Here is a 27,392-nt window from a genome sequence, read left to right as displayed (position 1 = left end):
ATGGCGCCCAGGGCAAGCACTGAAATGGCGCCCCCCCGCGCGCCCCCCAGTCACCCCCCCCAACATACTACATTATACTTAGGTTTTTCCTCACAAGCGCCCGCCGCCGCCGCCAAGCCAGGCCACTGACTGGCCGCCAGGTGCCAGCAAAGCAATGGGGGGGGCACAGGCGGCGTGGAAGGGACCGCTCGTGGGGAAGGAGGCACCAACGTGCTCCCTTGACTGCTGCAGCGCTGCTGCACTGAGCAGGAAACATTTGTATTAACAAAAAATTTAAAAAATTTTTTAAAAAATTGGTCATGGCGGCGCCCCCCATGTGACCAGAAAAGATGGCGCCCGGGGCACGTGCCCCCCCGCCCCCCCTATAGTTACGCCTCTGAGTAAAGTGGACCATAGAATTTCACAGTACAGATAAAGGAACCAGTTTGGAATGCATTCCCATGAGTAAATACAACTTCTTGCAAATGCAAACTGTACAAGCAGAAAGGTTCTATCCCAGCGCATTCCCTGTTGCGGCAGTTTTCTATTTGTCCCCTCCATGGGAATCACATTTTTAATACTCTACTCTAATTCATTTAATTATCTTAATTAATTTGTCTAAAATGGTACTGTCCATCATCCCACCTCAAGTTCTGCAGGATGCGTAGAACAGGCCACTTTAAAGGGGGTCCGAATCCCAACTATTCCAGCCACTGAGTCTGGACGAGGATGGAGGAAAATGGCCAAGAGCCAGCAAAAAGGCTTACCTATACCAGCTTCCAGCAGGTGCCGCACTCGAAGGCTTACTGGCTTGTCTACAGTGGATGGATGCAAGAAGTAGAAGGCTTTCTCAGGGCCCAGCAGCCTAAGGGGGTAGGAAAAAGGAAGCCACACTGTTAAGTCAAGCTTTTAAAAGGACTGACAGCCAACCCAGTTCAAAACAGTAAAGACCTATTTTAAACCAAATCAGAGCAAAGGTTCCAGCACTGTCTATAGGGCCAAACTAGACATGTGGGGTGACTGTATATATGTTAAAAACAGCTGCTCTGTTCACATATAAAGCATGTGTGTGTGGGTGGGGGTTATATTTTTTAAACAAAATGGAATGTGGGGAGGGGTGGAATGAAACTGCTCAGTATCCTCTATCATCACACTGTGTTCCATAGTTGTGAGCAATTTTCTCCATGCCAAGCTCTCTTTAACACACTCCAAAGTCTCAGGTAAAAGTCTTTCCCCAAATTTAATAACTAGAGATCCTTTCCTTGGAAATGGCGCAGATGAAACCGAATTGCATGAATCATGTAGAATATGTCATATTGCACATATGACAAGAAATTGCTTCATTCCTTGTCATCCCTTCTGAGTTCAGTAAAATATGAATACGACAAATATTTATATACTGCTTTTCAAACCTAGTTCCCAAAGCGGTTTACATAGATATAAATGAAGTGAATTAAATAAAGGCTTCCTGTCCCCAAAAGGCTCACAATATAAAAAATAAACATAAGATAGACACCAGCAACAGCCACTAGAGGGATGTTGTGCTGGGGATGGATAGAGCCAGTGGCTCTCCCCCTGCTGAATAAAGAGAATCACCACTTTTAAAAGGTGCCTCTTTGTTCAGTTAGCAGTTTTCCCAGATGGGGCTTTTAGTTCACATCTCCACCAGAATGGAGGGTGTGCGTTCACATATTGGCCAGATTTACCCAGAAGTCCGTGCAACGTATCAGAGGGCACTCCATACACAATTTGTAGTTTCCCCTGCATATTGGAGCCTAGCCTGGAAAAAAAACCCCACTTTTTGTGCTGGAGTATGCCCCAAACTCGTATGCCCCAGTATGCCCCAAACTCGCAATAAAGCCTCGCAGTAAAGTCACAGTAAAAGCCTGATGTCTGGGAAAGCTCCGTGCAAAGAGTGGGCTCAGAGTCTTTGATCAGGAGGTAGCCCAGCTGCTCCTGGTGTGGGATCAGACTCATCACATCCATTCTAGTGCCTAGGCAGCCATCATGCCATCTCTGTTTATCACATTGCCACAGCTCTTTATATCCACTGGGAGAAATTACCATAAGTGACTCTGTCAAATTATTTTAGCTCATCTCTAAACATTCCAATTCTACGCCATTTTTCAGACAAAGAAGGCCCGCCCCCAGTCACCTATGCGCTTATCATGTTGCCATAGCTATAGGTTCTGCTGCTGGTTGTTTCTGCATTAGCTTGTTTAAAATTTTAGCTATTGTATTTAACTGTTTTTCCTTGCTTGCCACTTTGAGCACAAATTTGTGGGAAAGATTACAGGGGCGTAGCAAGGTTGGAGGGGGCCCAGAGACAAGATTTTAAAATGGGCCCCTCGCTGATATACACACACAAACACACTTCACAATCTAGGTTTTTTTTACTCTCTGCTCCTGCCGATCTCCAAGAGACTCAACATAATTCATGGGGGGTGCAACATGGGCGGGTGGGGAGTCATGTGATGTGCCTCTAGGGGGCCCCTCGAGGCAGTGGGGCCCCAAGACGACTGCCTTCCCTTGCCTAATAGTAGTTACGCCCCTGGGAAAGAAGGATATACATTTACTTAATAATAATATCTGCAGTTCATTCTATTCCCTGAGACAAATATTCAAAGCAACATGTTTCAAAAATAAAAATAACAATTAAACAACAACCGCAATTGAACATTACTTTAAAGGGCCAGAGCAACCTAAGTCAAGAGGATCATTCAGGTGAAGACCTACTGAAATAGAGTTCTTTACTAATTTTCTAACACTTATACTCTGCCCTGGAAGCTTATACTTATTTATTTATTAGAAGCATTTAATATACTGCCCACTCCAAAGACTCCAGGCGGTGTACAAAAACATGTAATAAGGCAACATTAAAAATTAAAGTAGCTAATGGAAAACAAATAAAGTAAACTAAAAGGGTAAAAGCCTGGCGAAAAAGAAAAGTCTTCAATAGAGATTTGAAGATCAGTAAGGAAGGGGCTAGACGATTCTGAAGGGGAAGAGAGTTCCAGAGAAGTAGGGCAGCAACCGAAAAGGCCCTTTCGCGGGTCCTAGAACTCCGAACCTCTCGAAAATCAGGGACCAACAAAAGGGCCATCTGAGATGATTTAACAGGATGGGATGTAACTGGGTGGGAGAGGCAGTTCTGTAGGTAAACAGGTGCCAAGCCCCGCAAGGCTTTGAAGGTAAGAACCAGGACTTTAAATTGAATTCAGAAGCAAATGGGTAACAACTTATGGGTGGCTAATATGTTTTTGGTTTTGGTTTATTATTATTATTATTATTATTTAGACTTAACAGGAAAGAGTACCTCCTGAGAGAAGGAATTTCAGAGCCTGGCACTGCAGTCAACAAGCAACTCCTCTGGCGGTGGTGAGCCACAAAGCAGACGCTCACCTGACCTTAACAAGACAGGATCACAGAATCCTCCCGATGCCCCAATGAGCCACATTATCAGTCAGACGTCTAATCCTTGTTAGCATCACTTGCTTCCACTGTCAGCTTACTGGGGCTTTCTTTCTACCAATGCCTTCCTTGTCATGGATTCTTCCTGTCCCCAGGCATGAATAGGAAAGTACAAAGAGCCCTGCTGGATCAGACCAAAGATCCATTTAGTCCAGCATCCTGTTTTCCACATAGTGACCAGCCAGATGCTTCCAGAAAACCCTCCGAGTATTGAAGGCAAATGACCTCCCCCACTGTTCCCTCCCAGCAACTGATCACTGTTCCCTCCCAGCAACTGATCACAGCCAAGAACTGGTGACAGACATGAGTGTGTCTAATCCTCTTTTAAAGTCTTTTAAATTAAAGCTAATAGCCTCCACTTCACCTTGTGGTAGTGTATTCCATAAGTTAATTGTGCATTGTATAAAGAATTACCTATTTTTTGTCTATCTTGAATCTGCTACCGATTAGCTTCATTGGCAAGTGCAAGTTTTGTAATGCTATATGGGGCAGGGTGGGCGGGGGAGAGAATATCTAGTTCCAATAATCTCTCCAGTCTCTAGTTTATCCTTATGTTCTTATGTTCTTCAGTATCCTCACCTAATCTCTCTGTCAATATCTGAAAATCCACGAATATCAGAGAATTCTACTGTAAAAGGTGAATGCTATGTAAAAAAAACCAAAACCAGTTAAAAATAGAGAAGAGGCTGATCAATGTAGGCACACAATGCACAGAGCAGTTAACAAGAGCTTGGGGTTTAATTTAGCAGTTCTGCTCTTGAAACCTTTTACTTCTTTAAACCTTTTTGCCTTTTAAATATATTAAAAGTGACAGTCACTTTTATTCACATACTTTGCTCTTTATTGCAAAACTTCACTAGCTACTTTAATGGCTTCCAAATGACACAAATATTATATATTCACAATTTTGCTTAATGAGCTTTCCCTCATTCCCACAGGCACCTCATTTCATGGAAAACCACAGGAGTATAGTGAAATATTAATAACTGATGAAATTCAGATGCTTGTTTCAATCTTGTGCCCAAATCCATAGATGTTGGACAATTTGATATCGGTATGACAAAGCATGAGAAACTGGGTGTTTTTAAACTTGCCTTTCAGCCAAGGAACAGGACCCTCAAGGCTGCTTGTAACAATTCCAAGTTACAAATGCAATTTAAAATATTAATAATTAAAAGCAAACATAATAAAATTAAAAGTAAACCACTACCCTGCTCCTAATGAGCCAAACTACATGTAAATGTTAGTTGTATTATAGCTGTAGCATACTTGCTTTTTCTGGTGTAAACAGTGTTCAGGGGCACGATGCATATCAAGACCAAGGCAGGTGATGGGAGACTTTAATCCTACCCCCTGCTGAAGTCCTAATTTGGATCCCTCCCATCCATGCTATTTACTCAAGGAAAGCAGTGCAGTTTAAGCCAATGCATCACCCTCCTCTTCCCTCCCTATCTGTGGAAGCAAATGGGACTTTAATTTTGTCTCACAGGATAGGAGGAGGAGCATATGTGTGGTGGAAGCTGAGAAGAAACAGGGTGAGAAGGTCAATAGTACAACCATTCCTGTTGTTTCAGTGCTGTTCAAGGGAAAAGAGTATTCTCCAGTTTTAGGCTCACACTTGCCTAGAAACGACGCCCCCTAGATGATACGCCACAATCTTCCAGGCAAGGCTGCATCTTACATGCAACTGGATGGGGTGGTAGAATGGATTGTACTAGTTCAGACTACAGATGCTGCTTTTGAATCCCCCCCCACCCGTTGACCCCTGCCTTGTGCTTCTGATTGCCCTTTCCCCTCACGCACATATTTGCCATGTCCTCAGCTTGACTTAATGGAACAGAGGCTGCACTGGATTTAGCCCAATCTCTGACCCAAAAGAAAAAAGGAGCTGCTCACCGGTAGAGATGCTGCTGATAGTCAGACCAGGGTGTGCCTGAAGCTTCCTTCTTTGGGAGTCTTTGCAAACTCCAGCTCCCAGACCCTTTGGGGCCAGCCCACCACCGAGAATCTTTGGCTTGCCTTGAATGTAGACACCAGCCATGGTTTAGATGTGCCATCACAGCCAGCTGGGTGGGGAGGGAGACAAGGATCTAAATCTTTATTTGTTTTGGCCTCTCCCCTCCCATTCACTGCCCCTCCACCATCCCCACAATTCCTTCCTTTAGCCAGCCAACTCCCCACCAGTCTATCAATAAGTCCCCTGGATTCTGAGTTTAAGATCAGACCTGCAGTCATGCCAGACTCTGATATCTGGGCTCTTGAGGCCTGTTTGGGTGTCACCATGGCATCACTTCCTTCTCGGTGTTTTACCAGAGATTGGAACTTGTTCCTTTGAGGAAAGTAATCCTCACTGTAATCCTATGTATACTTGCTTGGGAGTACATTCTGCTGAACTAAGTGGAATCTATTTCTTAATAAACGTGCGTAAACTTTGGTTGCAATGTTATATAAATTTACCTGAGAGCAAATCTTGTTGAACTTAAGTGATATTCTGAGTAAACATGCATAAAATTGCAGGTGGCAACTTGCTGCAATCTTTTGTGCATTTACCGTAAAGTAAGTCACATTGAATGTAGTAGTACTTAGCTCTGAGGCAATATGACTGCAGATGTCCTATGTGTATGGTTGAGAAAAGAAAGATTCTCACCACAGAAATTTCATGCCTTATCTGAAACATACATATGTTAGTTTACTTAAATGTGAAATGTATAAGCCCAAGCCCCTTGCATGAGACCACTGGCTGACATCCTAATGAAGTACTTGAATAAAGAATAAAGTTACATTAACACAAATATATCACATAGCCCCCCCCCCTTTAGCCTTGGTGCTAATGCCCCTGCCCCCCGCCAAGGATTTGTGTGATTGCAGAATTGCTCAAAAGGTTCAGTTTAAAACAAATGAGATGTGCACAGTTGCACACTCTGGTGCAGGCACAAGCATGCTACTACTGCAACAATGAATATTTATATACTGTTCTTACTACTACTACTACTACTACTACTACTACTACTACTACGAATATTTATATACCGCTCTTCAGCCAACCAAAGTTCTCAAAGCAGTTTACATAGAAAAATAAATAATACATTAATAAAATGGTCCTCTGTCCCCAAAGGGCTCACAATCTAAAAAGAAAGATAAGGCAGATACCAGCAACAGCCACTGGAGGGATGCTGTGCTGGGGTTGGATAGGGCCAGTTGCTTCCCCCCTGCTAAATATGAAAGAAATGCTTTCAGAAGATGCAACATACTTTCAGTAGCACAATACTGGTCTGGAACACAAACTCCAGACTTCGCACAAGTAGCTAGCACCGCAACTTTGAGCTTGTGTGATGTCCTTCTGCAAGCACTTTATTAGTCAGGATGACAGCCATTGTGGATATATGTTGTTGTATACCAAACAGTATCCAGTAACTAACTACAGTATGGACATGCTCTGAGCATCTTGACCGAAGCTTGATTCCTTCCAGTGGCAGGCCAGCAGAGGGTTCCCATCCCAATGTAGCACTGAGCTACATAGTGAAGTGACTGGCATTTTGGCTACAGGAGTTCAAGATTCTAACTCTCGCCAAACCATGAAGCATACTGAGCAGCCCTGAAATAACTTGTTCACACAAGATTGTTGAGTTTAAAAATGAGAAATCGTTTTTATTGAAACAATGCTATGGAAAAGATGAATAATCCCTGTTGCTTTGACATGCAAATAATCCATGTTGCTTTGACATGCAAAACAAATGAATTTCGCGACATATTTTAGATGGACTGGTTTCAGATGCAGGAGCTGGGTTTTGTTTTAAAGTCTTTTTGGAAGACCAACATTCTTTTTGAAGTTTATCCTTGCACTTCATGCAAAACCCTGTGTTCTTGCATTAGGGAAGTATACAAATGAAATTAATGCTACTTGATCCACATGAGTTTAAAAGGCGTAACCCCCCCCCCCCCCGTGATACATTTGTGTCCAGATTCCTAAGCTTTTGAGACTATGCCATAGAATTTCTATGCAAGCTGCTCTCAATAGATTCCTTTAACAGGATATTTCTGTTGTCATCAACCTTTTCCACCAACTCTCCTAGGGGCATTGGGAGTAGAGGTAGTTAGTGAGGGTCTCCTTACCTGTCCCTGCTTGCCTCTACTCTATGACCCCTGCCTTGACTCTTCAGGTACATCCCGTAGTGAATCAGTCCTCTACCTTTCCTCCTAGAGAGAAGATGGAAACAACCCTCCCTCCCTATCCATTATATAGCTGATAGGTAAGACTAGATCTTTTCTACCTCAAATGTACTTCACCAATAAACCTATTTAGTTTAGATTGTACAAGAATCTCCAAGCACGTTCTTTAAATGCATGTTTTCCCCCAACCTTAAAAAGATCCCGCCACTACCTTTGAACCGGCAGGCACTGGTTCTGTGCACATCACTACCCAGAAATGGACTAATAGTCAGTTAAGTTGGAATAAGAGTGGAATCACACGATCCAGAAGTCTGACACCAGTCCAAACGTTTGTAGCAGCTTTTTGTACCAGCTGAAGTTTCCAAACAGTCTTCAAGGATGGCGCTGCATAGGGTGCATTACAGTAGTTCAAGCAAGGTGCAACTAACAGTGCAGTCCTATGCATGTTTACTCAGAAGTAAATCTGAGTATACATGCATAGAAGTTCCATGGCGTGCACAGAATTGCAGTTTAATTGCACAGAATTGCATGGTCAATGTGCAAATAATTGCATGCTTAATTAAGATGTGTATGAACAGGGTTGCAATCCTAAATGCCCACTTCTGAGTTAACACGCATAAGCCACATGGTACGTTGTTTCATAAATGGGATGTGCTGGTGTGGTTCCTGTGTAATGACTCTTCCTTCATGTTCAACAAAAGAAATTAAAAGGCAAAGCTGGGAATCTCTTGTAAAAATGTGGAATTTGGTATCTAGTCCTAATATGGATTTCTGAGAATTATTTGGAAAGAACAGCATTTTATTGTATTTTATTTATTTATTTAATCACATTTATACTCTGCCCAAACCTACGTCTCTGGGCAGCTAAAAAATAAAAACTTTTGGTTTGGGTGATAGGGTTTGTATTTGCCTAATGTTCCCAAGAGTCTGTGGAACTTCTGTCTTTGCCATGGCTACCTCTTCCCCCTCTGGAGGGCTTTGGTTATGTTTTCCTACCCACACACTTCTACTGTCTATTCCTTACTCCTGCAGCTGTTACACTGCTCTTTGCCCCCCAAACATTTCAAATTCTGAAAGAAAACATCCACCCACTTGCTTCTCTAAGAGTTTTTAGAATAAAGCAGAGAATGGCAAATCTCCCTCCCCAATTCTGGCCAGTGAGCTTGCTTGTCATGAGGCCTTGGTCGTGGGGAAAAAGAGTGTTTCGCTTGGCCAAGGTCCTACCAGGAGATTGGAGGGGGCCCAAACACCTATTAATTCCCAGCTAGAATAGAGGCTTTACAACACTTTGTTTGTGGCAAAGCCCCCATGCTGGGAGGGACTTGCCTTCAAGGAATGCTTTACAATGCAGCAAATTCAATGGCAAGTACTAGAGAGAGTGGGGTGGGTTTGTCTGATTCAATGGGGTCTGAAAGGAGGGAGTGGGCCATTCACAACACAGGCACAGCAGCCTTTGCTGTGAGCCTCAGGCTTAATCAGGTGAGGGAAAAGAGAGTGTGGAGGGACCAGCATGCAAGACCATTTTTAGCCTGTTTCTATGTGGGCTGTGGTTTATCACAGCTGCCCATCTCCTGTGGTAAACTGGACCGTTCTAATCCTGAAGCAATTGACAAAATGTTCCAGGAAGGATGCTGTTTTTCTGCCTCAAACTTCCATACCTGAGGGGTCTTAGTGGGGCAGTGGGGTTTTTTTAAAGCATATTTTTATACTGCCCCTTAAACTCTGGGTGGTTTACAAAGAGTGAGGGGGGGTGATCTCAGTCAGGAAGATGGCGTGGGGTTGAGGGAAAAGGTTGTACTCCTTCCACTGATTGCAACCAAATAAAAAGTCATTGGGATATCTGATTACATCTCCCATTTTGTATCTAGGAAGCTGCTGCTCCTTTGCATGCATGAATGTACTCCAACATAACCAAATTCAAAATGGTCTCTAGTTTAGCCCTGACACTAGTCAATAATAATAATAATAATAATAATAATAATGCCATCCCAGGTCCTTGGGAAGGACTCGATGTCTGGATAAAACAAACCAGTCAATAACACCTGTCTGACTGTGTAAACAAGAAATAATAATAGACAAGTGTGCTGCATTAATAATGAACAGAGGGAAAATAACAAAAACAGAAGGAATAGAACTGCCCAATGGAAGCAAGATCAAGAACCTGGAAGAGAAAGAACATTACAAATACTTGGGCATTCTCCAGGCTGATAACATCGCACACACTGAAGTTAAAAGAAAAATAGGAAGTGAATACATCAGGAGAGTTAGAAAAATCCTGAAGTCCAAACTCAATGGCGGGAACACCATACAAGCCATAAACACCTGGGCTATACCTGTTATCAGATACACTGCAGGAATAATAGACTGGACCCAGGCAGAGCTAGAGACGCTAGATCGTAAGACCAGAAAAATCATGACCATCAATCATGCTCTGCACCCCCGCAGTGATGTAGATAGTCTATACCTCCCTCGCAGCTCAGGTGGAAGAGGAATTCTGCAAGTCCATCAAACAGTAGAGGAGGAGAAAAGAGGCCTTGAAGAATATATAAAGGACAGTGAAGAAGATGCACTTCAAATGGTCAATAATGAGAAACTTTGCAACACCAATGAAACAAAGCAGGCCTACAAGAAAGAACAAGTCAAGAACCGAGAAGAAAAAATGGAAAAATAAGCCACTGCATGGTCAATATTTGCACAATATAAGTGGAAAATCAGACATCACCAAGACCTGGCAATGGCTTAAGAATGGCAACTTGAAGAAAGAAACAGAGGGTTTAATACTGGCTGCACAAGAACAGGCACTAAGAACCAATGCAATAAGAGCAAAAGTCGAAAAATCAACCACAAACAGCAAGTGCCGCCTTTGTAAAGAAGCAGATGAAACAGTGGACCACCTAATCAGCTGTTGTAAAAAGATCGCACAGACTGACTACAAACAAAGGCATGACAAGGTAGCAGGGATGATACACTGGAACATCTGCAAAAAATACAAGCTACCTGTAGCCAAAAATTGGTGGGACCATAAAATTGAAAAAGTGGTAGAAAATGAAGATGTCAAAATATGATGGGACTTCCAACTACAAACAGACAAACATCTGCCACGCAATGCACCAGATATAACTGTAGTCGAGAAGAAAGAAAAACAAGTCAAAATCATCGACATAGCAATACCAGGGGATAGCAGAATAGAAGAAAAAGAAATAGAAAAAATCACCAAATACAAAGATCTACAAATTGAAATTGAAAGGCTGTGGCAGAAAAAGACCAAAATAATCCCAGTGGTCATTGGCGCCCTGGGTGCAGTTCCAAAAGACCTTGAAGAGCACCTCAACACCATAGGGGCCACAGAAATCACCATCAGCCAATTACAAAAAGCAACTTTACTGGGAACAGCCTATATTCTGCGACAATATCTATAACAATTGACAATTAAATTCAGCCATCCCAGGTCCTTGGGAAGGACTCGATGTCTGGATAAAACAAACCAGTCAATAACACCTGTCTGACTGTGTAAACAAGAAATAATAATAATTAAATAGCAACTTCCCTCATCACATGATAATGCTTAAAACTGGCCAGATGGCTATACAATATTCCAGGTCTGAGAATAAGGTCAGGTTAGTGTGATAAACAAAGATATGCAAGATTGTTGATTCAGGCTTGTTATCCTAAATGAAAGGTCTAGGTTAAACTAGTCGAAAGTTCCATGGTACCCCCCACATTCTGTACTGGGTCATCCTCAGGCTACCGTGTGCTTGCAGTAAGTGCTTCCATTTTTGCTTGTGAATCACAAGTTGTGATGCAAGGGGGAGATGCAGTGTTCAGATGCAACAATGCCTGGTCCTGACAATAATTAATATTAATTAATATGAATAGAAGTAGCAGCAGCACTACTACTACTAGTATTTCACCATCTATGTACATGGCACTTCACAAAGACAAGTCTCTCTGCCCTAAGAGGACTTTTGTAGAAAACAAGCCAATGCACTGACTCCCTATGTACTGCATTTATCTGAATCCAAGACTAGTTTTGCCCCAAGTTATTTGATGTTCGAAGTCGGGGTAATCTTACATTCAGGATCCTCTTCCTTTCCAGTAAATACAGCTATAACCTGTATTTAACCTCTGTTTTTAATGTGGAGTCATCTTCTATTCAAGTAAATACAGTATATTAATGCCAAAACTAAGGGCTGATGAACCTGTGCATGTGCAACACTCACAGTTGATATTGCATACCATGAGGACTTATTGCCTGAATACTAATCTGTTTAGCAGGGGGAGAGTAAGTGGCCCTATCCACCCCCTGCACAGGACCTCCAGTGTCTGTTGCTGGTGTCTGTCTGATGTTTATTTTTAGATTGTGAGCCCTTTGGGGACAGGGATCCATCTTATCTTATTTATTTGTTATTTCTCTGTATAAACCGCCCTGAGCCATTTTTGGAAGGGCGGTATAGAAATCGAATAAATAATTATAATAATGTTAGCTGCTTCTCTTAAAAATAAGGACTGAAGTGACCTCATGTGATGGGGAATTCTTAAAGCAAATCTTGAGAATGAGAGATTGAGCTTCAGACAGTGAATGAGACCCAGTGGAATGGAAATAAGGGCTTGTGAGGAAACAACTGCCATCTATTGGCTTCTGAAGGAAATGCCGATCAGACAGAAATCGGTTAAGGAATTGCCTCCAGAGGCAATGTGGGAAGCTGGGTTGCAGCAGACTGAACCACATCAATCAAAAATTGCACAGAATGATCTTGGGCTAATACCACAGGTGTTAAGCAAACTGGGGGGTGGGGAGGATGCTGCACTCATGGACAGTGTCCCTGAGAATGTGCTTGTGTGTCTCACCACCACACAAGACCCCACCCCCTCCATACTTACAGCATTTGCAGAGACAAACACGGTGCTCATGGAGAGATCCTCTCCGAGATGCTGAATTTTGGGGTGCCCCAGCATTCTGATCATGGGGAGGATTCTCTCTACGAGCCCAGAGTACAGCAGCTGCGTCTCTGAAGACAAACACTGTGAGTGGGGGTGGGGAGGGCTGTGTGTGCCATTGTGGGAGTGGAACCTTTGAGCACATTCTCAGGGACGCTGTACATGAGTGCAGCATCCCTAGTTTGCATATTGCCTGAACAAGGCTAATGTAAACAGACAGAGATAGATACAGGTGGCCCTCGTTATCCGTGGACTCCATATCTGCGGTTGGATCTCAGAGACCCAGAGGAGCTTCTCACGATCGGCAAAAGGCAGGTTAAGGGAGGCTAGCCCGCTTTTTGCCGATCGTGTGCTGCTGCAGCAAACCTCCTAAAGCAGCCCTCCGCTTAGCTGAGGTTAACAGAGAGAGGGCTCCATCAATCTCATCTTTTTGATTGTGTTCCTCAGCAACACATGAGGAAACCCCCGCCGGGAGGCTGAAACAAGCCTCCCGGCCCTGGGGGTCTCTCCAGGATGCCCCGCCTGCTCATGCAGGGCATCCTGGACCTTCCGGGATCCCCGCAGCCCCCACCGGCCCTGTGATGGAGCCAGCAGTTGTGTAGGCAGCCAATCTGGCCACCCAGGGCTCTACGGGCAATCATCTGCGAGGAGAGCGGGCTAAGTCCACTCTCCCCGCTGACCTCATTTCAGTGAGTCTCATCGATTGTGAGACTCGCCTCCCAGTTTCATTATCCACAGATAGACAAATAGACGAAATTTGCCTACCTGCGGTTTTGAGTGGCCAAAAATCACTTCCGATGTCATTTCTGGCCACCATTTCCCAGCAGAGTGCCATTTTGTGGCTCTTTAAAAAGTGGGGGGATATTTGGCTGTTTGGGGGGTTTGTGGAGGCGTTGCTGGAGAGAATAAGATATTGTCCTTTTCTTCTCTTATTTCTGCCCTCCTTGCTATTTTTTTTTGGGAGGGGGAACCTTTGTTTTGTTAGAAACAAACTCCCCAGTTCGCAATGACTCAAGGTTTCATTATTCATGGTTTCTGTATTCACGCCTATAGGCAAGAACAGATCCCTCCGTGATCTGTACTGCAATTTCTACTGGATGCAGATTGCCTGGTCACTGCAAAAGGTAGTGTTAGCCACTATCTTAGCTGGTGTTAAAAGGGGACTAGACAAACTAATGGAGGGCTGCTATATGGAGCTTCCATGTTCAGAGGCAGTATACTTCTGAATACTAGTCACTGGAGGGCAACAGAGGGGAGCTGCTGCCTTCTCACCCTGCTGGTGGGTTTCCCAGAAGCATCTGACTGGCCACTGTGAGAAGCAAGATTCTGTACCAGATGGATCTTTGGTCTGACCTAGCAGAGATGCTACCAGTTTGCAGCAAAGATTAAATCCCTGCCTTCTGGTCTGTGGAATATGGTGCCATTCTAAACCGACCATGGCAGAGCATAGTGTTACCACATTTCCACTGGTGCACTGTTGCTATCTGTGGCGGGGAGGGGGAGGGGATTCACTCGAATTGGTGCAAACAGCAATGATGTTATGTAAGGCAGTTGGAAAGCTAATCATGGGTAAAGGCAAGGTCAGCCTTAGGATACCCTAAATTGGAGCAATGGACTTAAGACAAGGTTTCTTTGCAAACAGAGATTAAGTTTATTCAAGAACAAAAGCACACAAAATTAAAGTGGCCGTGGATTATTTATCTCTTGGGGAACTGGTCAGAAATGGCTAACTACAAGATGCTGGTCCTTAAACAGAGCATTGAATTCTAATGGTTGAAAGCTTGAGATAATTCTAGCATAGAGGGGAGCAGGAAAGAAATGGGATGATAGACCAAGTGGAGCTGGAGATAAGAGTTACAGTCAGGTCTGGCTTGCCCAATAGACAGAGCTCAGCAGCTGCTTAGAGTGTCATTTCTTAGGGGGTGCTGGTGCAATGTAATTTTTATTTACGCTGTCAGATTTACTTACCTGATACTGTTTTCCGATGGACAAGAACAGAATTTCCTCTTACCTTGTCACCTTTCAATACCAGGGAAATGCTTTGAAATGGACTAGACCATAGGTTTTCATTGCTCTGTCAGATTTCAGTACCGAGGTAAGCTTTTCTGATGGGCAGTGTTTTATGAGGACTGAAAAAATTCAGGACATGTTCACATTTCAATACCAGGGTAAGTTTTTTGGTTAAGGCAGAGGCATTGCTAGGAGCTTAGAGGATCAAGGGCCTGGGCCCCTAGGACTTGGCTCAGGCCTGCAGCCTCGCCTCTCCACTCCCGGTGGTGTAGCGAGGGGACCGATGCTGGTGCCTTGCCGCTGCTCCTGCTGCCGCACCTGCTTGCTGCTCCTGCCACCCATGTTGCCGCACCTGTTGCCAGCTGCTCCAGCTGCCCAATGTTGCCTGCTGCCCTTGCCATCTGCACTGCTGCACCGGCCACTCATCCCTCCTGCCATCTGCGGTTCCTGCCATCAGCAGCTTTGCTTTTGCTCTCCGCTCCTGCCTCTCACCACCCCTTGTGGCTCCACAGCTGCTCCTGCCACATTGCTACTTGCCAGCCGGCTCCCAAGGCTAGTCAGAAGCGTAATGGCTAGTCAGAGGTGGTTGGCCAGCAGCAGCAGGTGGTAAGAGCAGCAGCAAGGGTGTGTGGGTGTGGTGGGGGCTGGCAGGAGCGGCAGCAGCAGGGTGCCTCTGGTGGCGAGCAGGGCCAACTGCAGAGCCTTGTTTGCCGGACTTTGGAATAACCGAACTTAGCTGTAACGGGATGCACGGAGCTCAAAAGCGCTAATGTCTAGGGAAGGCGAATGGGGGGGGAGGGTCCGAGCGACCACCCATTTTGACAGAATATGGGTGAACAGTGATAGCTACACCCCTGGAAGAGAGAGCGAAGGCTCTAGATCTAGGCTCTAGGTCAGGGGCGTAGCAAGGTTGGAGGGGGCCCAGAGACAAGATTTTAAAATGGGCCCCTCACACACAAACACACTTCACAATCGATCGTGCACTCACACTCACATCCCCATTATGAATACGGTTAATTTCTAGTTCACATTGAATCTAGTTTTTTTACTCTCTGCTCCTGCTGATCTCCAAGAGACTCAACATAATTCATAGGGGGTGCAACATGGGCGGGTGGGGAGTCATGAGATGTGTCTCTGGGGGTCCCCTCGAGGCAGTGGGGCCCCAAGACGACTGCCTCCCCTTGCCTAATGGTAGTTACGCCCTTGCTCTAGGTGCTAGAAACTGCATCCTCCTCCCAACTCCCTCCTCTCCATTGGGAGGAGAGAGGGAGGGAGGGGGAGAGAGGGAGAGAGAGAGAGAGAGTCTCCTCTTGCCTGTTGATCTAGAAGGCTCTAGATCTAGGCTCTAGAAACCGCATCCTCCTCCCAACTCCCTCCACTCTGGTCCTGGTCCTGAAAGTAGTTCCCACTGCAGCAGCCAAGGACAAAGCTCACCACAGTGTCACAAAGCTCACCACAGTGTCACAAAGCTCACCACAGTGTCACAAAGGAGCACAGGTTCTATTAGCAAATCCAACCTGTCTTTTTCCAGCCTGCACTGCAAAACTTATGAAAGAACGGACAGACAGACAGACAGACAATCTCTCCCCCCCCCCCCCTCTCTCTCTCTCTCTCCAGAAGCTGTATCCCTGAGCAAAAAACTATATGGTTCTGCTGTGCAGTCCACACCTAGCCATGTTTACTTGGATGTAAACCCCACTGACTTTAATTAGGCTTACTCACAAATAAGTGTTCAGGGGTTGATGCTGAAATTGGGCTGCTTTGTGTGAGGATCATGGAGGGAACTGGTGGACTGGACATGCCCAGGTGGTTGGTGTTTATTTCAAATTTTACAAATTCACAAATTTATTGATGTTGTCTTTTCTCCAACTCCTGCTAATTTCCTGCGGTTTCCTAAAGTTTCTTCACCGAGAACCGGTGCAATGTAGTGGTTAGAGTTTTTGGACTAGGACCAGGGAGTTCAAATCCCCCTTCAGCCATGAAACTCACTGGGTAACTCTGGGCCAGTCACTTATCTATCAACCTGACCTACCTCACAGGGTTGGTGTGAGCATAAGTATAACCATGTCCACTGCTCTGGGTTCCTTGGAGGAAGAGTGGGATATAAAGCAAGTAGAGTGGATTTCTTGCACAATCTTTCTCAAATATAGAAAGAGAGCCAGCGTGGTGTAGTGGTTAGAGTGCTGGACTAGGACCGGGGAGACCCGAGTTCAAATCCCCATTCAGCCATGATACTTTCTGGGTGACTCTGGGCCAGTCACTTCTCTCTCAGCCAAACCTACTTCGCAGGGTTGTTGTGTGAAAAAAACTCAAGTATGTAGTACACTGCTCTGGGCTCCTTGGAGGAAGAGCGGGATATAAATGCAATAAATAAATAAATAACAATAAATAAATATATGCTATGATAACAGGGTGTTTTTGGGGAGCAGAAAGACAATACAACAAAAAGTACTTCCACATGTCAATGGCCCAAGAAGTACTGTGGGATCCCCCCAGAGACCAGAAAATCGCTGACTTGTTCTTGAACCAAGTACAATTAATAGATGACCAGCTGTGTTTGGGAGAAACGTCACTTCTTACTCCAGAAAAAACACATAAGTGTGACACTCACAATCTAGACATTCCCCCCCCCTTTAAATCACACTCAAGCCTTCTCCTGTTTCACAGCCCCAGTGCCTTGAAGTCTTTGGCTTGAACCTGATGCAGTCCCATTCACTTTGATATCTTGCTCATCACATATGTTTGGGACTTTCTGGGCACTATTGTGTATGTTTAGGCTTGCAACCCTGCTGACCAACCCTATGCATGGTTATTTGCAAATAAGTCCCACTGAGCTCAATAAGACACACACCCAAGTAAGCTGGCTCCATTGGCTCAGGGTTTTAAGGTTGGGGAAGAGGAGGGGTTTGCCCGTGTGTGTGTGTGTGTGTGTGTGTGTGTGTGTGTGTGTGTGTGTGTGTGTGTGTGCATCATTCTTGGCCACTGGGAGTACTCAGCACTTCTCAGCTGGGGAGAGAGCACAAAAGTCATGCTTCACCGAGGGCGCCAAAAAGTCTAGAGCTGGCTCTGGTTACAGTCTATATAATTGGAGGTGGATATAGGGTTACATTCTGAGTCTACACACCTCTCCTGCATAGCTGAAACATGTTGATTTCAACAGTTGTTGTGAAGGAGAATGGGGCTTGCTTTATGTTATATTAATTTATTCATTTATCATATTTTACACCGCCCAAAACTTGCATCTCTGGGCAGTCTACAACAAAACAAAACAAATGATAACAGAAAAGTTAAAACATTCGTTAAAACAAAAGAAATAACAGAAAAAGTTAAAACATTACAATTTAAAATTTAATTTTAAAAACCCCAATGTTAAAACTATTAAAATAGTATTGAATTAAAAGCCTGGGTGAACAGAATAGTCTTTAAAGACTTTTAAAAAGTTGTCAGAGATGGGGAGGTTCTTGTTTCAGCAGGGAGCACATTCCAAAGCCTCGGGGCAGCAACAGAGAAGGCCCGTCCCTGAGAAGCCACCAGACGAGCTGGTGGCAACTGCAGACAGATAATTAATTATATATAATTATCTGATCACATTATCACATTATGTTATCACATTGTCACATAAGGGGCTTCTATGCTTTTAATCAAGAATCCATATCCGATGATGACCATGTTTCAAGTCTGTTCATACAGACTAACACGTAAAAACTAGCAAGATCATCCCTTGGGAGGCTAAGAGCTTCCCTTGTGGAAAAGGACTATAAGAGTTTGAGCCATGAGGTTGTGAGCAGCTGTGCTCCCCCCCCCCCCGCTTTCTTCCTCTTCTAATCGGGATTCCAGCTCAGGGCTTGACTATCTTGTTTTGTGTGTGTGTTGCTGGACTTTGATCAAAGACTACTTGGACTGGTGAGATCTCTACTAAACTATTTAAATGCTTTAAGCGAGCTCTTTTAACTTACATAAAGGTTTTTGGTTTTTTAAATGTATTTCTTGGAGTGTGTGCTTCATTTTCTAAGCAGTGGGCAAACAGCTGGACACGAACCTGAGCCCCATAGCTAAGCGCTGGGTTAGAAGGAAGTGGAGAGGCTTCAGCAGGGTTGTTCCCCCCCCCGACTGTAGGTGCTGCACCATGCCCCCTTGAGTGGCCACATAAAGGGGTGCGGCCAAGCCCCAAAAGCACTCAGGGCAGCGCTCAGAAACCCACTCCCTGGCAGGAATTGCAGAAGAGGGGAGGGCTTTGTCTTCATCCCCTGCAAGCAGGGAGTGAGTTTTGGAGCTCCGCACTGGGCACTTTTGGAGCTTGGTCATGCCCCCTTGTGTGCTTGCATGGCCACTCAAGGTGGCTTGGCGTGGTGCTCAGAAATTCACCCCCTGCTGAGGATCGCAGCAGCGGGGAGGGCTTTGCTTTCGTTCCCTGCAGTTCCTAGGGAATGAAGCTTCATTCCCAGCTTCGTTTGGTTTTTTTCTTCTTTACATTTATATCCCACTCTTCCTCCAAGGAGCTCAGAGTACATGCTTCTTTTTATCTTCACAACCACCCTGTGAGGGAGGTTAGGCTGAGAGATACATGACTGGCCCAGAGTCACCCAGTGAGTTTCATGGTTGAATGGGGATTCGAACACGGGTCTTCCCGGTCCTGGTGCCACACTCTAACCACTACACTATGCTGGACCATGCTGGATGCTTTCAGAGCTTGACAATGCCCCCTGTGTGTGTGACACAAGGGGGCATGGTCAATCTCCGAAAGCGCCTGGTGCAGCACTCGAAAACCCATTCCCCACTGAGGACTGCAGTTGCAGGGAGGGTTTTGGCTTCGTACCCTACGGAGTGAGTTTTCGAGCGCCGCACCAGGCGCTTTGGGAGCTTGGCCCTCCCTGCCACTGCGATCCCTAGCAGGGAGTGAGTTTCTGAGTGCCACGCCACACCCCCTTGCGTGGCCACACAAGCACACATACTGGCTCCCAGAGGTGCACCAAAGTAATTTTGGAGCCTGGACCTAAAGGCCTTGGGAGGCCCCTCACTCCCCTGCGAATTAAGTAAGTAAGTAATAATTTATTACAGTCAGTGACCAGTCAACTGACTGATGCAAATTAAGCATCATCATGCTTGGCCCAGCGACCACACCCTGTGGGACAGACTAAAGAGGATTTGGGGGGCCCTCAGGGGCTGTGGAGGCCCTGGACGTCAACCCTGAAGTCCAGGGGTAAGAGCACCTCTGCTGGCTCCTGGAGTATTACCAAAAAAAAAAAAAGCACTGGGCTTTACCAGAGTTTATGGAAGTGGCTGAGGGTCCTGGGCAGTCCCGAAGGCAAGTTCTAAAACTTACACTAGCCCACTTCAGGAAGACTTCAGCTGTGATGGAAATTGCAGGAAAGGAAGCGGGCCAAGTCAGAAAGGCACAATAGAGAGGCAGCCTGAAGCCACCAGTCCCCCAACAGTTTGACCAGAGTCTTGGGCGGGACTTGGAGCAAGCAAAAGTGTCTGAGGGGAGAGGAGGAAAGGATTTGCACGATGCCAACTGAGGGGAATAGGGCAAGGGCATCAAGATTTTCTGCCTTGAGGCCAGTGTTAGGCAGCTGCCCATTCAAGAAATGACCCTTAATGGCTGAAAACAAAGGCTTGAGGTTCCTTCTTGCTCCTATTCAGGTGCTCCAAAAGACCAGAGGCTCTTGCCCTTCTTGCTTGCTTTCCTCAATTCTTAAGCAGTTCTCAAGCAATTGCGCAAGACTTATGTTTTCACTTCTGTGAAAAGGCAGGGATCAGATTGACCTTGAGCATTCCATTGCACCAAGCAATGGAATACTCCCTAAAGCAGAGTTGCTGATTTAATGTCAATGCCCTTATCAGACTAGGGTGGAGTAGTCCTGGTTATTCAGCTTAGCCCTGTCTTCAGGCTGCTTTCGGAACTGGTATGGCCCTTCTCTGTCTCACTGGGGGCAGCTGAATCTTTGAGAATCTTAAGGAACATGTTTCTAGGCCTCAGTGTTAGAGAATAAAGTTTGTACATGTGATTTGTGTAGAAGGCTGAAAAAAGCAGATGTGATCTAGATGGAGCTGTCGACACTGATATGGCTTCTGTGCTTTGTGCAGCTCTGTGCTTGCTTGTGTCACATCAAGGTCCCTTGCATCCTATTACAGCTCATGCTTTGGTTCTTCTCAAAATATTCTAAGTGATGCAAAACTCCTTCTTTTTGTATAGGGCTGTTTTCCATCCAGTCTTCAGAGTTCCACTCTTGCAAGATCTTCCGCACTTCTGGAACTTAGTCTTCCTTGGCACAATCTTGACAAATCCATATGGGACCCAACTCCTTTCTGGCCAAGCAAAAGACAACAGTGAAATAAGCAAGAGAGGGACGCATTCTCAGCATGCTCTTACTGCAACTTGGCAAAGGCCTGAGGTTGCATCAGAACAGCCAGTACCAGAAGCTTGGCTGGCCTGGGGTTCACTCCATCCCACTTCAGCAAGAGCCAGTGGAGTTCAAATGGCCTGGTAAGCATGACTCACTGCTGAGTTGCATTTGACATACCCCTCCCACTCCCCGCTGGTGGTGGCGGCTGCTGCTGCTGCACAGTGGCAGCAGAGCGGACACGGCAGCGAGAGCCCCGCCCGCCTCCCAAACTATGACAGTGAGGTTGGGGTGGGCATGCTGGAGGCAGGCGGGAGAGAAGGCGAAAGAGCTCCTCATCCAGCCTGCCTACCTCCCAAGTGAGGGAGGTAGGCAGGCTGGGTGAGGAGTTCTTTCGCAGTCTCTCTCGCCAACCTCCAGCACGGCTGCCCCACCGCGGGACATCCTGCGCAGTGTGGGACAGTTGGCATCCCTACCACCACCTCATCTGGCCTGCCACCCCTCAAACCTTATGTGGTAGCAGCACACACATGCATGGTCCAGCCATCACTACTACACCATTCTCTGGTTCCTCCTCCCTCCCTCCCTCCTGCTTGTTCTGCTCTGCCTTTTGAAAAGGCAACAGGTGGGGAAATGGAATGGAATGTCATGAATGCCTTTAAGTCACTTCCTGCCGCTCTGTTTCCCCACCCTCTGCCTTTTGAAAAAACAAAAAGGGATGAGAAGCTGGAGTGGTGGCAGGAGCTGCTGCTGCCACCACCAGCTAAGGGGAGCTGTGGTTGAAATCAGCAGAGGCTTGTGGGGAGGGAATCAGTAGGCTGGTGCTTAAGGGGGAGGGAATAGGTGGGTCAGAGCTTTGGGGTAATCCGCAGGGTTTCGGGAGGACGGAATTGGCAGGGCTTTGGGGAAATTAGCAGGATTTGGGAGGAATGAGTGGGGCTTGGGAGGAGATCAGAAGGAAAGAATTGGTATGTCATGTGCACTGCATGCCACAGGAGACCAGAGGGCAGATCGGAAAGGAGGAATTATTAGTGGGAAGAAGAGCACATGGAGTAGGAGTGGTGGCTCACCATACTGCCACAGGCATCAGGAGGGCTTGGCTCATGCCAGGTACCTATTGGATAGTACCAGTGCCATTACTAGTGATGAATGTCACAGCACTGCATTTCTACTTCTGCAAGCCTAAAATAAATGTGTAGTGTCCTCAGGGACGCTGTGTTCCACCAGTTAATCCAGCTTTCCATATGAAGCTGCCTTCGACTGTATCAGACCATGAGTCCCTCTAGTCTAGTACCTGACTGACAGTGGCTCTCCAAGGTCTCGAGCCCAGTCTTCTCGAGCCCTGCTACATGGGATTTTTAAATCAAAGATGCCAGGATCTGAACTTTATGCATGCAAAGCCGGTGCTCTTCCACTGAGCTACGTGCAGTGTGCACCCTGCAACTGCATTCAAAGCCAGAAACCACCCCATGAGCTAAATATTCCACAAGCCTGTGCTTACATTTTAATTGAGATTTTAAAGTTCCTGGCTGGCACTGCCCTTCTTCCATAGTGCCAAGCCAGCATAACATTAATCCATCCTCACTTGCAAACAAACAAAGCACCCCTGACAATTTGCAAATTACAGTATTGGTAACCCCTCTATACCAGCGTTACTAGCACTGGGCATAAGAGGCACATGCCCCAAAGGTTTGGCCGGGTGCCCCAGACTTCCTGCCTGCCCACCCCTGCACCCTGCCATTGACCTTGTTTGGACAAAGCAGGAGACGGTGGCATTTCCTGTTACTGCCTCCATGCTCTTGCAGTGGAAAGGGGGGGGCATAGGAACATAGGAAGCTGCCATATACTGAGTCAGGCCCTTGGTCCATCTCGCTCAGTATTGTCTTCACAGACTGGCAGCGGCTTCTCCAAGGTTGCAAGCAGGAATCTCTCTCAGCCCTATCTTGGAGATGCTGCCAGGGTGGGAACCTGGAACCTTCTGATGCTCTTCCCAGAGCAGCTCCATCCCCTGAGGGGAAGATCTTACAGTGCCTTTCCCCCATTTCTTCTTCTGAGGGAGAGGCCTCTGTTGGCCTAGTGCCTAGTACTAGTGCACAGCTGCTGGCTCAATGGAGGGGGTGGTGAGTGGTCCTTGTGCCCAGCAGCAGTACTGAGGCAGTGGTGGAGGCTTAGGAGGTTGGTCTCCCACCCCCACTAAAAAAAGTAGTTAAACACTCCCCCCCCCCAAACTTTGTTTTTAAACATTGTGCAGCTTGAAAGTAAAGCACGCAAGCAAGCCCCATGAGCTCCAGCGTCAACTGGCAGAGGCAGCTCAAAGAGGTTTTTGCCCTGCTTGAATTTTGGCTGCCTCCTTCCAAAGGGAGAAGCTGATATTTGGGCTCCCTGCTCTTGAATATCCACCCCATCACTGCTTCCAGGCAGTGCTTAGGTGCCGCCAGGCACACGTCTACCTTGAATCATCTTGAGAGCCTTTTATCCAGTGTGTGTGGGGCTGTTGAATGCCATGAGGAATTCAGGAAGTTAAAGGTTGCCATGACCTGGTTCCACACAGTAGTACATGAGAGCAGGGGGAAGGGCAGCAATCTCCTTCCTGCTCTTTTCAGCAAGCCAGGCGCCTGTTGCCAGTGAGGGTCGAAGTTTAGGAATCAGTGGCAATGGGCCACTTGGGTGTTTGTACCCCGATCGTCACTAGAATGTTACTCAAATAGCACGCTTCAGCTAGCTGGGCTTGAGAATGTTTTCTAACAATTTTCTAAGTCGCTCCTTCCAGGTCTGTAGTAATGGGAAGGATTTGAACTGCTGGGAGTGTGGGCCTTTCCTAATAAGGAGGAAAGCCCGGGGGAAATCAAAACAGAAGGACCAGTCCAGAGGACTGGGTGGGAACTACACTCACAGCCATCAGCAGAAGAAAGCTTTGTTCTGTCCCAAGAGTGTCCTGAGGAAGCAGCTGGCTGAGAAGCTGCTGGGGAAATGAGAAGACCACAGCCTGGGGGCTGGAGACAGCAGGAAGACCCCTGCCTGTGAGTAATGATAGGGACCAGTTCAGTCAGACGCGTGAGGGAAGTTATTTTCCTTTAACATATTGCTTGAATCTGAGTTGCCTGGTTAATGAAAAGTCTCGCTTACAATCTGCTTTATGAAGAGACAGTTCTTATTGCATACTCTTGTTTTTCTTTGAATCTAATTATAAACCCTTGATGGTGAAGCATGCTACTCTTCATTTTGGGTCTGCCTTAGTCACACGCTCTGGAGACCTAGGAATGCTTATCCTATCTAGGGAGGGTTTTGCTACACACACACCCCATCCAAATCTTATGTAGAAAGAGTGGTTTGCCCCACATTAAAATAAAGTGGATGGATGGTACATCCTACTGTGAATCCCTTACAGTCAAGGATCCACTCCAGTGAACTCCCTCCTCTCCCTCTGGCTCTGGTAGAAGTTATATCAAGGTCTTATATAAAAATGTGAACCATTCATCCCTTTTTAAGATCAGCAGGAGAGGCTTGGCTTTGACTCCCTTCAATATGGGCTGCTAAATTGAAAGGGGACACACAGGCTACAGCCTTCTTTGTTGTGTGGGCCTCTCTTCTGGCTGATGCCTGCTAGAGCCAGGCTCTGCCAGCCTTCAGGAAAGGTTTCCAGAGCATAACAGCTGCAGCAGCCTTGCCGGACCAGGCCGAAGCCCTATCTAGTCCAGCATTCGGTTTCCTGCCCATACCTCTGGGAAGCCCACCAGCAGGAGATGAAGGGCGTGTCCCCTCTCCTGCCATTGCTCCCCTGAAACTGGCATTCAGCTCTGAGCTCATTTGTCCTTATGGTCTGTTCTTTGGTTTTATCATACATAATCTGGAGCAGTTTCTCCCCCAAATGATTTTTTTTTGGGGGGGGAGATCTAATAAAGGAGAACGAACAACATATTCTGAAAAGCACCTAGAGCACAAGTTTTTTTAGATGCCTCAGTAGGAAAGAAACACATTAAATGCACATATTTTCAAAACTTCAATTAAGCCTAAGATACCTCTTGGATGGTACTGGAAAAATGAGAACGTTTTTAAGGTTCATAATACGTTATTACGAGCAATGCACCAGAGCATAGTCATTTCAAAAAATAAAAATTAAATTTAAAATGTGGCTTTAATTTTATTTTTTAAACCCAAGTCTGAGTTTGTGTCCTTAATAGAAATACTGTAAAATGTCTTTCCTCCGATTTTGACAGAATGCCATCCACTTAAGTGGCCTGCATTTGAAGATGAACCCCACCCCGCCCCCTTTTTAAAGGTGAAAATATGTAAGAAAAACCATCCATTTTTTTCCTATGTAGTTTGACTCAAGGAGAAGAGAGCTGGCACATCTGTGGAGCCTGGAGAGGACCAGCCCTTCAGGAGTACTGATTTTAGGAGTTTTTGCTTCTTGTTGGCAGCACCAGTTAGTAGGAGGTACAGTTCTCATATAGGACTAAAGTTTTAGTCAATGAATTGCACCACTTAAGCCTGAAGCCCATACCATTTACTAACACCATTTGCAGTCTTAATTACAGATCATTCACCTGTTTCTACAGGAAAACAGGAAGCTGCCAAGGTATTTAAAGGCTGATTATTCTCCAAGATTTTGTTAGCATGATGGCAGAGCGGAAAGTCTAAGGGTGGAAGGGGGTGGGTAGGCATTAAGATGGGCCAGGTCAAGGGAAGTGACTCTGGACTAGGCCTGCACAACTTTGGCTTTTTTTGGACTACATCTCCCATCACCCCCAAACACAACTGTCAGTCAGGGATGATGGGAGTTGTAGTCCAACATTTGCTGGAGGGCCAGAGTTGTGCAACCCTGCTCTAGACATTTGCCCACTAATATTCCTTCAGGTCATTTTCCTTGCCTGGGAATGTTGGTAGACCTATCAGCAACCCATCAAGGCTGATTGAGCTACTCAGCTACAGAGTGCTAAACCTCTGCTGTTAAATTTAATCCTGGATGAGCATTTTAACATAGTATGTATTACGGATACCTGGCTGGACAAAGGAGGAGAGGTTAAATTTCCGAGATTTTCCTCCAGGTTTCCTGGTGCTGCACGAATGCAGTGGGAGCAGCCTTGGTTGATAGGGATTCCATCCCTCTCTCTAGCTACAGCAGTCTCCTAATTTTGACTGAATGCATTTTTATTTTTATTTTTACATTGGATTGTATCCCACTGTTCCTTCAAGGAGCCTAGAGCAGTGTACGTGGTTATGTATCTGATGTTAAGACTCTCAAGTGAGGATGGGTGTACTGCTAAGTGTCTCTCACCCACCCCACTGCAATACAGTACCCTGCCTAGACTGACGGAGGTGGTCTCAAGGACCCCAAGACTAACAGCCTAAAGTGACCTTAGCTTCCATGCCAAAATGTTTGGGGCAGCTCAGATTTCAGGGCCACTTTGACAACGGTTGTCAAACGAAGGGGAGGCAACTCCCTTTAATTACCTCTTTTCCAAGGTCAAGAGCCCCAGATGCTGTAGCCTAGCTTCATAAGGAAGGTGCTCCAGGTCCCTGATCATTTTGGTTGCCCTCTTCTGCACCTTTTCCAGTTCTACAATATCCTTCTTAAGATACGGTGAAGTTGTATACCATACTCCAGATGTGGCCACACCATAGATTTGTATGAGGGCATTATAATATTAGCATTTTTATTTTCAATCCCCTTCCTAATGACTCCTGGCATGGAATTAGCCTTTTTCACAGCTGCCGCACACAGAGTTGCTCACTTTCAATGAGTTGTCCATCATGACCCCAAAATCTATCTCCTGGTCAGTCACCAAAAGCTCAGATCCCATCAGCGTATATGTGAAGCTGGGGTTTTTGCCCCAATATGCATCACTTGTTTACACTGAACCACATTTGCCATTTTGTCACCCACTCCCCCAGTTTGGAGATATCTTTTTGCAGCTCCTCACAATCTGTTGTTGATTTCACTAGCCTAAATAGTTTAGTGCCGTCTGCAAATTTGGCCACTTCGCTGGTCACCCCAACTTCTAGATCATTTATGAACAAGTTAGAGCACTGGTCCCAGTACTGATCCCTGGGGGATCCCACTTCCTACTTTCCTCCATTGCAAAAACCCTCCATTTATTCCCTTTGTTTCCTGTCCTTCAACCAGTTACCGATCCACACATGAACTTGTCTCCTTATCCCATGACTGCTAAGTTTTCTCAAGAGTCTTTGATGAGGAACTTTGTAGAAAGCTTTTTGGATGTCTAAATAAAGTCACCTTTATCCACATATCTGTTGACATTCTCAAAAGACTCCAAAAGGTCAGGGAGGCAAGACATGCCCTTGCAGAAGCCATGCTGGCTCTACCTCAGCAAGGCCTTTTCTTCTATATGTTTAACAATTTTGTCCTTAAGTATGCTCTCCATCAGTTTACCCGGCACTGAAGTTAAACTGAACGGCCTCTAAATTCCCAGATCCCTTTTTGAAAATTGGAGTTACATTGGCTACTTTCCAGTCCTC

General features: G+C 45.8%; 1 protein-coding gene and 1 long non-coding RNA gene across 11 annotated transcripts in view; one reads left to right on the top strand and one right to left on the bottom strand.

The window, feature by feature from the left end:
• Nucleotides 1-3,808, top strand: part of LOC128347077 (uncharacterized) — a 33,141-nt gene extending 29,333 nt beyond the window's left edge. The window contains exon 2 of the long non-coding RNA XR_008317379.1: nucleotides 3,277-3,808. This is a non-coding gene — a long non-coding RNA (uncharacterized LOC128347077). The remainder of the gene's footprint in view (nucleotides 1-3,276) is intronic.
• The window catches only part of LOC128347073 (uncharacterized), a 70,944-nt gene that overhangs the window by 17,171 nt on the left and 26,381 nt on the right, over nucleotides 1-27,392 (bottom strand). For 6 of the 10 annotated variants that reach the window (XM_053301148.1, XM_053301147.1, XM_053301149.1 and 3 more), the window contains one exon: nucleotides 747-844. In XM_053301148.1, coding sequence (XP_053157123.1) covers nucleotides 747-844 — 98 coding nt within the window. Of the gene's footprint in view, nucleotides 1-746; nucleotides 845-5,346; nucleotides 5,517-19,830; nucleotides 20,293-27,392 lie in introns of those variants that run through there. The other 4 variants (XM_053301145.1, XM_053301154.1, XM_053301155.1 and 1 more) reach the window with 2 other exon arrangements.

This window comes from Hemicordylus capensis, chromosome 2, assembly GCF_027244095.1.
Source record: "Hemicordylus capensis ecotype Gifberg chromosome 2, rHemCap1.1.pri, whole genome shotgun sequence".
NCBI lineage: Eukaryota > Metazoa > Chordata > Lepidosauria > Squamata > Cordylidae > Hemicordylus > Hemicordylus capensis.
The sequence above is the reverse complement of the archived record's forward strand: the minus strand, read 5'-3'. Positions and strand labels throughout refer to the sequence as shown.